Genomic DNA, 16,316 nt, shown 5'->3' on the forward strand with positions numbered 1-16,316 from the left:
CTAAGCTAAGAAGGAACACGCTACTTTGTTAATAAGCGCAAACCCGAACCTGAAACAATAGTCGATGATGTAATCATCTTGCTGTGTCGATGTGACTTCTATCTACTTTCGCAGGCAATAAGACAAGGAACTACGTTCTGCAGGACAAGATAAGATCCCAAAATGCCTTTCATGTAAATACCCAAAAATGCACTTGACATTCCAAGCGAAAGAAGAGTCTATAATAGAAATGGGTTCTCTAAGCTAGGAAGCGAAAACCCGAACCCGGAACGGTCGTCATCTTACTGTGTCGATTTGACTTCTATCGACTTTCGCAAGCAATAAGATAAGGAACTACTAAATTTAGGGTTATAAAGGTTGGCATGATTCTTGTAAACTCACAAATCCTAGAAAAAATAAATGAAACACATTTGATATGTATAAAAATAGTTTGTTGTAGTTTTTATTTGTTTTTGCAATTATAATATTTTTAGTTTCGGTTTTTTTTTGTTTTGCGTTTTGGTCTCTGAATGATTCAAATGAATTTGTTATTAATTAATTGTTTAAACGCTAATTTGTACATAAAACTGAGTTGCAAGCGGCATTTTATTATTGCATATTGCATATTTATAGGCGCGCGCACTCTATAAAAAAAAAACACCATATCTAGCTAGCGAACCAAATCAAAACTGTTCGATCGATTTTGATTTTTGATTCTGATTCCGATACTAATTCTGTTTCCGTTCAAGTTTTTGATCTGTGACAAACTCAACTTGCAATAATAAATACATTAGACACAGGCAACAAAAGGCAATTCGACTACAAGTTTTTTTTTGTTTTACTGGTTCTTCGGATTATTATTTTCTTTTGTTTTAGTTTTCTTATATATTTCTTTTTTTGATATATAGCACACTCGATGAGGTTGGGAATATTCAGTTATTAAGTTTGTTTTTCTTTTCTTTTTCTTTTGAGCATGAACAACAAATTTGTCTAAATGATAATAGTAATTGTTATTAGGTTTAGTTTAAATAGTTAGTTGATGTTGCATTATTTTTTGGCAAACAATTCAATTCGATACAACATATCAAAACTAGAGAACAAGCATTTCAAAAAACATACAATATCTCTCAAGTTTTATTCGATGCTAGAGCAGCGCCAACTAGCGTTCAGAGATGTCACATTCGCATGAAATTTAGTTCAAAAAGAAAGCTCTATTTAAAATATCTCGTTTAGAGATTGGGAAGACCGACAGACAATCAGTTCTATTATAGTCTTCCTTGGGACTATAAGGTACAACATTTTGACTATAAAGCATGGAAAAAAACCTATTGAGAAAAATGCAGTTCTTGTTTTGTTTTTTTTTTATCACATTTAAAAAAAAATGGTGTGACATTCTCTCTCCACTTGATGTCGCTTATGTCGCCTCGATCAAACCAATTGATTTGCAATTAAGTAAATGTGTATAAGCATTATATAGTTTACATATCGGGATAAACAGTTGTACAGAGTTATATATATACATACACGCGTATTTGGGATGTATTTTGTAGTAGTCAAAAATTTGATAATATTATATGAATGTTTTTGTTTTTTTCTCTCGGAAACTTGCAAATTTCTTTATATTTATATACTGCAGGAAATCTATATGTATATATATATAAATATCTGTATAGGGTTAGTATTATAATTTAATCAAACTAGAGCTAAGGGTTTCTTGTATCTCTTTTGTTTTTTTTTTCTTGTTTGTTAGCAACGCGTTTCTATATCGAGCTACATATATCATTGTTATACATTCTATATTATATTTATATTTGTATATATATGTATTTCTAGATCTTTATATAAACGTTAATTTGTTCAGACTTAAAAATGGAGTTATTGGTGTGTTTGTTGTTGTTATTTGCTTTCTCTCTTTGTCGCTATCTAGCTATCTTCTTTTTTTATTTTAGTTCTCTCCTATATTATTGTTGTTCGAGGGGCGTGGCTTAAGGCGTAACGCAATTGGAGACAGTCGGAGATGTATCGGCATACATAAGGCTTTTTTTGTTGATGCTGTTGTTTTGTTTCTGAGTATTTCGCCCGAGGAGAGGGGGATATTCGTGGGTTATTCATGCACACACACACCACATAGTATATATCTTGTTAATTCTCACGCTATATTTAAGGCAAATCGCACAAGTCGGGGATGGCAATATATATATATGTATATGTATGTGTCTATATAGTATATAACTGTAGCATAAACTTATACAATACGTTTAATATTCGTACATAATATTTTGCGTGTGAACAACTTGAGGGCTAAAATATACAAATCGCATATGTCTTCTATACTATACAGTATATATATACTTATGTACTGGTTGTATATATGTCGAATTCAACTGAACATACTTTTGTAATTCTTTAATATTATTATATATGTATGTACAGACGCACATTGGCTGAAGGTGAAGTCTCTGGACAGCCTGGATATAGCAAAAGTGAGGTTATGGTGCAACAAAATGACGATTTTTATGGAAAATGTCTGAAAGTCACGTTGGGATGTGGAACAGAAAGACATTGAATAAATTTTGCTAGTTGCAAGAAATTTAGGAAAGTTTGCAGAACGTTGACGAACTAACGGAATTATAAAAACCTATAGAAATTTGTTGTTGCTGCCAGAGAACTTCGGTGTTCCCTCTACATTTACAATGTTGATTCTACACCTACATCTCCATCTCTCTCTCACTCTCTGTCGCTCTCGCTCTAATGTACGCTTGCATGAGGTATAAAATGTACTATACAAAAAATTTGCTCGCTCTCTGCCAGTCGCACTCTCTTTCTCAATCACGCTATTGACCTCTCTCTCTCTCTCTATCTATCTCTGTCTCGATCATTCTATTGCCGTCTCTCCCTTTCTATATCTCTTTCTTTCCATCTCTCTCTTTCTTTCCATCTCTCTCTTTTCATCTCTATCTTTCTCTCTCACTGTCTATCTCTCTCTTTCTTTTTGTTTCCCTCTTTCCATCTATCTATCTATCTCTACCTCTCTCTGTCTTTATCGCTGTAGTCCACTCTCTCTCCCGCTCTGCTCCGTCGCTCCCGTTGCTATCGCTTCCTCGCCGCTCAGAGTCGATACTCGTAGTGTGCGGACCGCGATCGCCTTGCACCCGAATACCAGCGATAGGGCACCCGCTGCTGATGCAACGCCAGACCCAGTGCCAAACTGGAGGCGCCACCAACGCCGCCGCCGCCGCCGCCACCAGCGACGCCAACGACGTCTGCGCCCGGGCTACGCGCCAACTGCAAAGTTAGCGCCAGACGCGCCTGCTAGGATGACGACGAGGCCGATGGCGATGGTGTGCTGGCGCTGGAGCCATGATGACGATGATGTCGTTGATGTTGCTGTTGTTGCTGTTGGATTGCCGGATTGCTGCTGCTGCTGGGTGAGGTGGTCATGCGACGTGGCAGCAGCGGCAAATTGGCATCGAGATACGCCTCGGGACTGAAGCGAACGCGACTGTGCTGCGAACCAATCGAACCTTCCTTCGCACTCAGATACGAACTATCGTCGCTGGTCAATGAATCCGGCGGCGTCGGATTTGTGGGCGTGCCCTGCTGCGATGAGATGCTGCTGCCCCCATTGCTGTTGTACTTTTTCATCGAGCTGCGCAGTTTGCCTGGTTGCAGTTGCAATTGTTGTGGTTGCTGCTGTTGTTGTTGTGGTGGCAACTGTTGCTGCTGCTGTTGCTGATAGCTGATTGCATGCTGCTCAAAGGGCAAACTCGCTGGTCGCGTCACGGGCGCATATTTACTTTTGGCCAGCGGACTGTGCAACATCCGATTGATGAGCTTAGGCGAACCAATCGCATACAAATCTTGTTTGGTAAGCGTTGCGGCTGTTGCCACAGTTGGTGGCAAACTGGTTGTGTCCCCTCCACCACCTCCACCTCCGCTGCCATCGTAATCCACATTTAGCTGCACATTCAAATTGAGATTGTTGTAATCGTACATCAGCTCCTCATGCTCCAGCAGCACATTCGAATTGTTCGACACCGTTGACGGTGTGCGTCGATGTCCGCCCGCTGTCACGCCCATTTGTGGCACACGCGGCGGCGGCGTGCGCGTCTGCAGTGGCACAACAACAGCTGCTGACGCTGCCTCATACTGTTGCTGCTGCTGCTGTTGGTGATGGTGATGATGATGATAGTCATAGTAATCCGGCAGCCGATGATTGTAATCGTAGCTGTAATCCGGATACGATTTGCAATCGCGTTCGTACGTAAAGTTCAGCTCCGGCCGATAGGGAAAATAATTGGAACCTTGAGGGGAAATAATTGTAGTTGGGTTAAGTTGAGAGCTGAGAGGGCATGAACCGAATTGAACGTACCAAAGTAACCATTGCGATAGCCGCCGCCGCCGCCATCATTGGAATAACTGGGTCCGTTGCGCAGATAATCGGCGGGCGCATAAAGCGGCGGCGGTCCAATGCCGCCGCCCACGCGAAACTCCTCGAAGACGCCGTCATTGCCACCGCCACCCGTTGTTGTTGTTGGATTGTTGCAACTGCTGCTGCTCAGCTTACGACGTGGCGACGGCGTCGGCGGCTGGGAGCCGGCATAAAGTGCAGCCACAGTCTGTGGCGCCATCACAGCGGCGGCACCAACTTGTGCTGCCACAGTGGCAGTCACTAGCTGTTGTTGTTGTTGTTGTGGTTGTTGCGACTGCGGTTGCGTCTGTTGTTGGTGCAACTGATGCTGCGGCGTGCGTTGCACGGGCGTGTAATACGGTTGGCTGCCGCCAACGCGACGTTGCGCCAAGTTCTGTGGCTTCTGTGACGACGCCGTCATCAGCGCATCCGACAGCGGAGCATATCTATCGGAGAGTTGAGAAAGAAGATTGCACATTCAGTTGACAGATGCGTGGACAACATTCATTAAAAAAGAGTGTAAGGCTTCGGAAGTTAAAAGAGCATAGCATGAAAAGCAAAAGCTAATTTTCGAAAATGAGAACTAGGAGATATTCTTAAAATATACCAAATTAATATGCCAAATTAATATACCGAACAAATACAAAACAAGTAAGAAAGCGCGAAAAAGAAAGTGAGGTATCTGATACTCATTTGCAATGAAATCATATTCTAAAAATATACCAATTGTTATATTTGGTATATTGAAGTAGTATTACATTCAAAATATACAAAGGCTTACAAAATAATTTTTTTTAATATACCGCATTAATATACTAAAATATACCGAAAGTTGTATTTGGTATATTGAAGTAGTATTTCATTCAAAATATTCAAAGGCTTACAAAATAACTTATAATAATAAATATATATATATACCACATTAATATACCAAAAATACTAAAATATACCGAAAGTTGTATTTGGTATATTGAAATATTATTCCATTCAAGATATTATCAATTTATTTATTGAGTATCTTCGAATAACTTTGGCTTATCGAAACCAAATTTACACGTGTCATAAATAATATATTATGGGTAGCAGGTGTATAAAGAAGAGAGATACTAGAATTGAAAACTAATATATTCTTAAAAAACATGAACCAAAAAGGGATACTATTTATAAGAAATATTGAAAAATACATTGTGAGGTTGAACAAGTTGAATTTAGTAAGACATTTTATAAGTTATTTTGATGATAGATAGGAAGATATATAATTCTTTGAGATTTAAGTTTAGAATATAAAAAAAAGTTAAAACATGCAGGAAATAATAAAAGCAGGGCAAACAACGAAAAATGATATATTAGAATTACGGATTAGTTAGGTTTACCTTGGCGCATTTGATATTTGATTGAGCTGCCTAGTTGTTCCATCCACTTGCTGCTCGTCATGTTCCTCCTGCCGTGTCAGCGCCTGCGACTGCGACTCTAACAGTGATTGTTGCTGCTCCTGCTCCTGCAACTCCAGACACGCCGCCTTTGGTGCTGCCTTCAGTGCAGGCAACTCGCTGAGCAGCGTGGGATGCACCGGTGACACATTGGACATGCGCACATCGTAGCCGGCGGCGACGCCGGCGAGCAGCGATGCCATGTTGTACAGCAGCAGTTCAATCACCGACAACTTGGGCTTTCGAGCCGCATCGCCCGCGTATAAGGTGGGCAGCGGGACGTTGGTGGTGAAGCGACTGAGGAGATACGGCGATGGTGACATGATCGGCATGTTGGTTGCCCCCGAGCGCCAATCGTCCTTGTCGTTGTTTCCCTGATAGCCTGTCGATGATTGATCCATCATCATCATCATCATCATCGAGATCCAATGGGACAGCAGCATGAACAGTGTTGACAAAATAGTGTTGAGTAAACATTGTTGGCTAAACAATTTAAACTAACTTTTTGGGGGGAATAATCGGAAGTGGGAATTTTTGTAGAGGGATAAGGAGCAGGGAAAGTACCGCAGGCAAAATCCCACCGACACCTCGTTTGATTGATCAATCACATTCGCATTTTAGTTATCTTTTTTTTTGGTTTTTTCGTTTTATTGTCAATTTTTGTTTTATTATTTTTATTATTATTATCCTCTTATGGTTTGCTCATGCTTTTTGTTTGGTTTTTTCTTTTTTTTTAATGGAAATTACTTACACAAAAGTACATTAAGGTGTAGACAAACAAAAAACAATCAAGCATAAAACAAAAAAAAACTCAACTCTATCATAATACATTTTTTTCTGAATAATTTTATTATTTTCTTTTTTTTTATCATCACAGTGTTATTTCTGTTTTTCGCTTTTTGTCCAAATAAAATACTAAAAGTAATTCAAAAATATGTCAAAATTGTGCACAAAATACCAAAAATTATAAAAAGAATTGCTAAAATTTACGTATTTAGACTGCGAGACAAACTAAGTAGACGAAAGAATCGTATATTAAAAAAAAACAAATGCTATTAACACAACTAAGATGTATTTACTTTCTTCTTTGCTTTATAAATATGTTGATTGTTGTTTATATTGTACATATTAGTGATGTGTATAATTAGCAAAAAAAAAATACGATATATAAATATATATATATAATAATAATGATCATAATAATAATAATAAACAAAACGTTTCACTTAAATGTCAAAAGAACTCTACCAAATTAATCATATCATCTTTATAGTATTGCCGTATTATGTGTTTTATATGTTATTAACATTTTTCTCATTTCTTCCTTTCGTTATCCCCGATGTTTGTCCTGTTATCCTCTCCTCCCTCCCTTCCCTGTGTAAGCAGTTCTTCTAGGTCAATTTCAATATTAATATCTTTTAGAACCTGAGCATTTCGAGCATATATTTTGATGTATTGCGTACTACTTTCAGCATTTAATTCGCTATTCACTGGTGATGCTACCTGATTTTTTTCTCTCCCATTCTTAGGGTTACCCCATGCTCTTTGTTTATACATTTTTTTAAATTCGCAATATTAATTTTCTGTTCAATCTTTATTTGCAGAGCCGTCGACGATGTAATCTTCTTGCTGTGTCGATGTGACTTCTATCTACTTTCGCAAGCAATACAGCAAGGAACTATCATACGTTCTGGAGGGCAAGATATGATCCCAAAATGCATTTTATGCATAGCCGAAAATGCACTTGACATTCCAAGCGAGAGTCGAGTCTATAATAGATTTCGCTAAGCTAAGAAAGAACACGCTACTTTGTTAATAAGCGCAAACCCGAACCTGGAACAATAGTCGATGATGTAATCATCTTGCTGTGTCGATGTGACTTCTATCTACTTTCGCAGGCAATAAGACAAGGAACTACGTTCTGCAGGACAAGATAAGATCCCAAAATGCATTTCTTCTTCAACTCCAGCACGGTCACGTTCCCGCTGTCGCAGCATTACGCTCGCCGACGAACGCTGGTTTCAGGCATCGATGGTGTCCCTGGTACTCATCACTGATGTGTATCCTCACATCATTCAACCTGGCATCCTGCCGAGCACCAACGGTTTGCCAATGGCCCGGTCCATGTGGACAATAAAACCGTTTGCAACTCATTGCAAGGGGGGGAGGATGTTGATGCCAGATGATGCCAGGTGACCACTCAACACAGCTGACAGTGTGGTCGCGATCGATGGATATCGATAATGACAAAGTTAGTGCGTGTGACCTTGTGACACTGATCTAGTTTCTCCTCAGGTTGGTCACCTTGCCCTCTTTTCCTTGCTATTATATGTTCTACATTCTTTGTGCGCATGACAAGTGTCTTTTCTACTGAAAATCAAAAGTGAAATAAAAGAACTGAATCTACAATTAAAGGTGAAAGTGTTTACTTATTTGAAGACGCCCCCCTACAGCCATGCATATACCGTAACGTGTATATATTTGAGTCGAGTCTATAATAGAAATGGGTTCTCTAAGCTAGGAAGGAACACTCTACTGGTCAACAAGCGGAATCCCAAGCCCGGAAATGTCCACAAGAGTTGAATTGAATCAAAATTGGGAAAAGAACTCTTCAAAACGACATCTATAATTTGAAGAAATAAACGACAGTCATTTTGCAACGTCAGATTCTAAGCTAGGAAGGCTTTTTAGAATTTATTGCTAACTGTATTAGCTAGAATTTTAAGAAATAAACGTCAGTTATTAAGTCTAGTAGACAACAGTTTAACAGTAAGAAGTCTGAAAAGATACCACATTCTGGATCTCCTCGATAGATAAATCCAACCAACTGAAAAGATGTTATATATAATAGTATTTCCTTCAGAATTATCATTCTATCATTCCCTTCTAAATAATTTCTTTTGTTTTTCCTTGCCTTGCGAATAGTTTCTGTTGAGATTATAGTTCTGGGCAATTAAGTTCTTTTATCGAGTATTTGAAAATCCTATTGTCAGTATAATATATTGAGACTTAAATCTTTAGGCTTTGAGCCTAAGGTCGTCGTCGTTATCTAGGAGCTTACACAAGGGGAGCGAGGGGCGAGCCAATGCTACGTTTTAAGATGTCTTCGTATTAAGTTAAGTTTTGTTATCGTTAATGATTATATGTTACGATAGGTAGGTATGCAAGTTTTGAGGGAGTCTAGTGTGTGATCGTGTGATGATGTGTCTTAGTCTATGGTTTTAATATAAAACAATGGGCGTTGTTGTATGCTGGCATTATATAGTTCTTGTTGTTCTTGTTTTTGTTGTAGAAAAGGGTTAAAAGCAGCAGCGCAGCAGCAGTTTCATTTTTCTTTTTTTTTTTTTAGTGAGTGATAAATGAATCACAACAACCACAATAGTAGTTTTTTTTGTTTGCCACCGAATCCGAAATCAGAATCGCTCCAATTGCTCGCAGGATTGTGTTTGGGGTTTTTTGCTCTTACGCTTTGCCCCCGTCGTTGTGATCGCTGCCACGTCCGTCGCCGATGCTGGCAACAACTCTGCGTCATACGGATCGATGGCATAAAATTCAGCATTGCTTCCACTGCCGACGCCGCGTCCAACGTTGCCCAACTTCGTATACTTTTTCTTCGAGTTGCGCGTAAACAAATTCATCAACGACTTGAACTTGATGCCACTTGTCGAGTGATGTTGTTGTTGCTGCTCATTCTGTGACTGTTGCAATTGCAACTTGTCATTGCCATCGGCATCCATGGACTTCGATTTGGCCAGCGAACGTAGATGAGGTTGTTTCTTACGGTTTTTCTGTTTCTTGTGCTGTCGCTGCTGTTCGGCGGCATACAACGATTTCTTCATCTTAATGACATCGGGATGCGGCTGCACATCGAGCATATTACGTGTGTGCATAATGCAATTCTTATCGAGAATCAATGCGCCATTCTGTCCATCGTCGACAGCATCCTTCAATATGCCACCACCATCATTATCATCATCATTATCATCGTAATTGTGCGCCATCGTTGGCGCTTCATCATCGCTGTCGTTGTCGTTATCATCATTATCGCTGGAACTGTAGTTGGTGGCGAAACTAATGGAAGCTATTGACGTCTGATGACGTTGACTGTGACTCAGACTTGTGCTCTGACTCAGGCTGGGACTGGGCAGTTCAACGGGCACAACAGCACCGACGCCTCCTCCGCTGCCGCCCATTTGAAAGGTTACCGAACCTTTGCGCGTTGTGGCACGCATTTGACTCGCCATCGATGTGGAGGCCGTGACCGATGCCGATGCCGACGCCGATGTGTCAATAGTCGACGATGACGAATGCGAATGCATGTGACGTTGATCCTGCTCCTCGCTCTCAACTTCTTCCTCATCCTCATCATCGTTTGCGTTACGCTGCGGCGTCGTCGTCGTCGTCGTCGTCTCCTGTTGCTGTTCGCGAAAGAAACAATGTCGGGGGAATTGCGAACCCGATGCATTGCGTTGAAAGCGACCTTCGTGCGCTTCCTCTGCATCTTCGTAATCATAATCGTAATCGTAGGGAACACCCAAACGTTGTTCGGTCAAGCGGGTGGATGAATTATACATGGTTAGATCACCGCTCGATTTTGAATTCACACGCTCGCTGCTTGCCAATATCTTTTTAACCACATCGCGATAGAAGGCACGATCATACGTATTATTATCACCGGAACGTTCCGTTCCCAGCTGTTGCGGTGTTATGATCAATGTTGTCGGTGCTGCTGACGGTTGCATTGTTCTTACCAAAGTCGTAGGCTGTTGACTGTCTAGAGATAGCTTTTTGCGTCCCACAGCCGGACTGTTGCCCAGACTGCCGCCCAAGCGTGCGTTGGCCACATCCGGATTGATGGCAACCCCGGCGCTCGATTTGAGAAAGTGAAAGCAACCGGTCGTTGGGGTTAAAGTGTCCGTTTCGGAGCTATCATCGGACAGCAGATGCGACACATTGTAATTGAGATGATTGTGATTGTAGTGATTGTAATTGTTGTGCGACGACGGCGGCGATGACGTTGCCATGTGATCGAGTCCATAATCCTGGCTGCGTGCGCGTCCATAAATGCTGCTGGCAGGCGGGCGTTTAACGTTATTCAGATTCAGTCGTGGCGAGTTGTGGTTGCTGCTGTTGTTGTTGTTAGTTTTGTTATGATTATGATTAATGCTATTGCTATTATTGCTACTATTGCTGATGTTGTTGTTGTTGTTGTGATTGCTGCTGCTGCTGTTGTTCTTGTTGTTGATGTGGTTGTTGCTGCTGCTGCTGTTGTTGCTACTGTTGTTGTTGATGTTTTGGTTGTTGTTCTTGGTATGCAGTATTAAATATGGTATACCTGTCGCCACACCAGCACCCACCGCTCCAATGGCCGCCACACTGCCACCCAAATACATTGGTGTTGTTGGCGCCGATCCACTGCCTCCTCCTCCTCCACCGACTCCTACTCCTCCTGAGCCAACAGCAATGCTGCCCACATTGGAGCTGCCCACCAAGGTATGTGGCACCATCATCATCGCTCCCCCATTGGCAGCAACCGGAGTCAGTTGCTTCTTGTCGAGATTAGGCGCACTTTTGCTGAATGATGAGTGCGTTGAGCTTTGCGGTGGCCATTCGGGCGCCTGGCCACCGAGCTGCGGCGGCAGCAATGAGCGCTCACGCTGATGCATTGTCGACGGTCCCCACGTCTTGTTCTTGTGCCCATCAGTCACTGAATACCCGCCAAACGAAACGAGTAAATGAAACAAACAAATAAAATACAACAGAAAACAGAACAAAGAAAAAAATAACATGGAAACGACAACAAAATTAAAGCAATAATAATAATAATAATTCAACGTTTAAAAAATATAAATGCATGCTAGAAAATCAACATAACTGCTAAGGAAATATATGCAAATTGATCGAAGTATTTCAATTCCATTAACTTTTCACCGAAACAGGTTGAGTCGGAACATTTAAAAATTTCTCTATCGAAAGAACAAGTCAGCAAGTTATATTTTTCTTTGCCGTGATCCAATTCAAGTGTTTCTGAGCAACAAATTAATAAGGAACAAAGTGGAATTGAAACAGACAACTTTCTGTTACATTCTTGATAAACTGTACATTGTTTTTTCATATATATTTTTGCACAGTTAACACCAAATTGAATGCTTAAACCTTTCTTTTCTTTGTGGGCTTATATGTAGGTATTTTACCTAAGGAATATATGCAATAGAACACTAGGTAAAATTGCAATGTATAGACTGTTTTTTCATGGTTTGTCACACGAAAATGACGCTCGATTATAGAGGGAAATCCCAATTGTTGGTACTCACGTGCTACAATGCGCAATCCGGAGAGCGAGGGCGAACCAGGAGGCTCCACTTTATCGCAGACAGCCGTAATTGTGTGCCGAAAACCCGTGGGCAGTGAGATCTGTGCTTTCTAAAAATAAATAATTGTAATTAGTGGAATTATTTGATGTAAATATTAATTATACTAGCGTTGGGTTCTACGAAAAAGATCAACGATCCACAAAATTATTAATAAGTCGAATTTCATGTTAATATAATTTATACAATTGTAATATCGGTGCACCAAGTTATAAATACTTAAAATTTGTTGAAAAAGTGACAAAAAATATTCGAGAAACTTGTCCAAATCGAATTGTTGTTTAAAATATAATAATTTTTGGCCGTGATGCTCTGCTCAACAAATACTTTGGATGAGTATATTTTTAAACAAGTAAGAAATCTACAGACGATAGTGATCGACTGTGAGATACTTGCTACACATTTTGCATAAAAGCGAAACAATGCGGTATTATTCTTAAAGTATACCAAATTAATATACCGCTAAAATATAGCTAATCCTATGTATGGTATATAGTACTGCATTGAAACTATACCATAGAGTGCAAAATATACTAGATTATCAACTAAAATATACCATAAATTACTACATATATCAGATTGTCAGCCAAAGCAACTAACTAACTAATAAGTAGACCTTTTTTGCCCATACAAAAGTATTTCTTAAATAAATTCTGCAACATTTTCAAACAAACTTGATCTGCGTGCAAACATAACAAAGAAAGACGGATATGGCTATATCGTATCGAGTGAAGCGCAGGATCTACAAAGCTTTCAAACCGTTCAAAATACAGTCGATAAAGATTTCTCGTCTATGTATTCCAATTGATAGTTTTAAAAAGACAACAATTGCTTCACATTATAGCCATAATATTTGTATGATGTGCTTTACCTTCTTGATCTTTTTGGGCTTGCGTTTCGATGGCACCGGCTGCACCTGCTGCATGATGAGCTCGCGTCCAAGTATGTTGATCTCACGCTGTCGCAGCTGCTCCTCGAGTTGATGCAACTTGTTGGCCTTCTCCACCTGCTTCTTTTGCATCAACACCAGTTGCTCCTCCTTGTTGCGCAGTTCCTAAACACAGAAAAGAAAATCGGCATCAGTACACAAAGTTTACAAAACTAAACAAGGCAAGACAAGACAACAAAACGATTTTCGTTCAGTGCAGCCAGTAACTTGAAATGTGGTAAGATAAAAAAAAAAAAGAAAGATAACCAGAAAAAAAAAACAAGTCATGCAATTACACATTCAATTTGATTTTCTTTTGTTTTGTTTGCGTTGAGGATTGTGAGAGGTAAACAAGGAAATAAACTAAAAACAAAACTAAACCAATTTTGGAAAAACAAAAACATAAATGCAGCGCAAAAACAAAACGAAATGCGAGCAGGAAACGCGACAAGGAAGGAAAGAAAAACGTAACCATTTTTGGGGCACACGCCGCTTACCTCTTCGATGGTTTGGAAACGCTTTTTTTATATTTATATATATGTATATAATATGTGGTTAACAAATATTTGAAGTGGATGGAAATTCGATTCGATATTTGGTTTTAGAAAGAAAACAGAAAAACAGAAAGTGTTAAAACAAATAGATTATTACAGAGAGAGAGAGAAAGTAGGAAACTGCTGCGACTAATCGCGATGTTATAATTCGTAAAAGGGAATACATAGAGATGTACTATATATAAATAGGAGCTGATCTCGATATACATCTATATATATGTATATACAATATATGGCGCATTCTGTAGACGCTGATTACCTTTTCTTTTTCGCGCAAATCGTGCAGCACCTCGGCAATCTCCTTTTTCCACAGCTCCTGCTGCTGATGAAACGATTCCTGCGGCGTCAGCGTAAACAACGAACAAGCGCTGCTCTCCAGCTGCTCGATAATCTTCTTGAAATCGGGCCTTCGATGGGGATCACTTTCCCAACAGCCTGCAAAAGATGAATACAATTTAATACAATTGATTTTTCGCCAGATCAAACGCTTACTCTTCATGAGTGCACCCCACGTTTCGGGGCAGGTTTTTGGTATGGGCAACGTTAACGTGTTCACAGCAACGCCATAGGCCACGGAGAGCGGATCGAAACCTTTATACGGCGTCTCGCCAGTGATTAGTTCCCACAACAGCACGCCATAGCTCCACACATCCGAGGATCTGTAGCACAGTAAATTATCAAAATTGAATTCATTCTGTACTTCACATTTCTTTACTCACTTCGAGTACATGCTCCGGCTGATGACTTCGGGCGGCATCCAGGCATATGTGCCCGCCGCACTCATGCACTGTGTGTTGTACATTTCGCGTGCCAGTCCAAAATCGGTAATCTTCAGCGTTTTGTGATACAATTGATTGCCCTCGATGGCTTCGTAGATGAGCACATTGGATGACTTCAGGTCGCGATGGATGATCGACATCGGCGCCTCGCTATGCAAATAATTCATGCCGCGTGCAATTTGTATGGCCCAATCCACTAAGACATTTGGTGGTATCTTGCCAGCGGCAAGAATGCGATTTAAGCTACCGCCACGTGCATATTCCATGACCAGACACAGTTTCGTGCGCAAACAGACGCCACGCAATGCGGCAATATTGCGATGTTTCAGTGGCCAAAAGAGTTTCGCCTCCTGCAGCACATTATCACGCATACGTTGCATGTCATCGTCGCCGGTCTGATGGGCAATCTTAATGGCCACCTCCTCGTTGTCGTAGTAGCCGCGATGCACTTTACAAAAGCCACCGGAACCAATGACCTCTTTGATGTCCAGCTCCTTGTATTCAATTTCATGGGGCAACTGCATGGGATCTGTGTCCGTCACAAAGTTGCGCGGAAAGACTCCAACCTAAAAAAGCACGCACATATAAATAGATGCGGTTAGTATATACAGAGTGCATGATTCATATTAGTTGTGTATAATGCAACAGCACCTTATCACCGATCTTGCCCGTCCACCAGCCGACATCGCCTGAGACTTCGCTGTCCGTAGAGAGCACCACAACAATTTGACCGCGACGCAGCGTCAACTCATCCTCGCCTTGGGCATTATAGTCATACAATGCGGTCCAGAGGCTGGCGTCCGCTGCCAATGCGGCATCCTCATCCACCACCAGACCATTGGCGGCCGCATCATCGGCATTGAGAATGTGTTGCTGTTGTTGTTGTTGCAGATGCAGTTGTTTCTGATTGTTGTTGTTGCCATTGTCAACGTGCTGCTCCTCGCTGATGGGGAGCATGGCCAGTGCTTGCTGCTCCTGCTGTTGCTAAACGATTTGCCGCATCCGCATCAAAAGCTGCAAAATGTGAAAAGCAAATGTCAATATCTATATAGAGGCGTGGTAACGCCCACTTGTGCAATGTGCCACGCTTACCCAAGTTGGTTTGTTGTTTGCCGCCTTCTTATTGTTGTTGTTGTTGTTATTGCAGAGCAGCGATTTCACTGCACCTTGTCGCCCACCCCGCCCCCTTGCAGCAACAAGCAAGAAACGCACGCACGCACGCACAATAGAAAACAATCAGAGGCCACACACTCACACTCTAAAATTGTAATAGGCAACGACAACGCAGCTTGAATACGTTTGTATTGTTGTTGTTTTTGCTGCTGCTGGCAAGTTCCAATTGGAATCCCAGCTCTTGTGTTGACTTTAAACTGATTGCAGAACTCTTCTTGTTGGTATCAGGCAGCAGCATAGCACGCACCTCTGTCTCCCTCTCTCTCTCTTGCTTTTTCTTTTCGCATAAATTTGCTGCTGCTGCTGCTTTTCTTTTTTTCTCTTTTTTGATTTTATTTTTTCTCGTTTCTTTTTGCGTTTCTTGCGCGTTAGTGTGTGTATGTGAGTCTTTTTGTCTGTTGTTCGCTGTAGCTTCTGCTGCTCGCTGCTCGTTGTTGTTGGCCCGTTTCGTTTTTAAGCATTGTTTTTACATCGTTTGGCGACTGTGCTGTTGAGGTTTGTTTGTCTCAATTTCGTTTGCTAAGCTCGTAATGTTAGCAGTGATTGATTTCGCTTTTCGTATGTTTTTTTTAAAACATAAAAAACACTTGTGTTGGTTTTGGTAGGAGAGAAAAACTTCAGAAAATCGACGGGCGATAGACTGCCGGACTAGAGGTGGCGAAACATCGATGACAACTATCGATGATACGAT

General features: G+C 40.9%; 1 protein-coding gene across 2 annotated transcripts; it reads right to left on the reverse strand.

The window, feature by feature from the left end:
• Positions 1–436: 436 nt before the first annotated feature.
• LOC117570482 (mitogen-activated protein kinase kinase kinase-like) lies at positions 437–16,316 on the reverse strand. 2 transcript variants are annotated; one of them, XM_052006971.1, is made up of 11 exons: positions 15,545–16,316; positions 15,104–15,466; positions 14,393–15,018; positions 14,166–14,332; positions 13,933–14,108; positions 13,063–13,245; positions 12,135–12,243; positions 11,156–11,527; positions 5,764–6,202; positions 4,352–4,836; positions 437–4,283 (listed from the first exon to the last, which is right to left on the reverse strand). In XM_052006971.1, the coding sequence occupies exons 2-11, from the start codon at positions 15,407–15,409 to the stop codon at positions 3,292–3,294; spliced, it is 3,855 nt and encodes a 1,284-aa protein (XP_051862931.1). In that variant the 5' UTR covers positions 15,410–15,466; positions 15,545–16,316; the 3' UTR covers positions 437–3,291. The 2 variants fall into 2 exon arrangements, with proteins under 2 accessions (XP_051862931.1, XP_034108077.1); XM_034252186.2 differs by lacking the exons at positions 437–4,283; positions 4,352–4,836; positions 5,764–6,202 and having other exon boundaries at positions 6,906–11,527; positions 15,545–16,308.

This window comes from Drosophila albomicans, chromosome X (assembly GCF_009650485.2).
Source record: "Drosophila albomicans strain 15112-1751.03 chromosome X, ASM965048v2, whole genome shotgun sequence".
Taxonomy (NCBI): Eukaryota; Metazoa; Arthropoda; class Insecta; order Diptera; family Drosophilidae; genus Drosophila; species Drosophila albomicans.

Bases quoted from the DNA above. Each gene is read 5' to 3' on its own strand.
- LOC117570482 (XM_034252186.2), bottom strand. From the start codon at position 15,409: ATGCTCCCCATCAGCGAGGAGCAGCACGTTGACAATGGCAACAACAAC. The intron at 15,019-15,103 runs GTGCTGTTGCAT...GTGCTTTTTTAG, and splicing joins CGGGCAAGATCGGTGATAAG to GTTGGAGTCTTTCCGCGCAA. The intron at 14,109-14,165 runs GTAAGCGTTTGA...CATCTTTTGCAG, and splicing joins GTGGGGTGCACTCATGAAGA to GCTGTTGGGAAAGTGATCCC.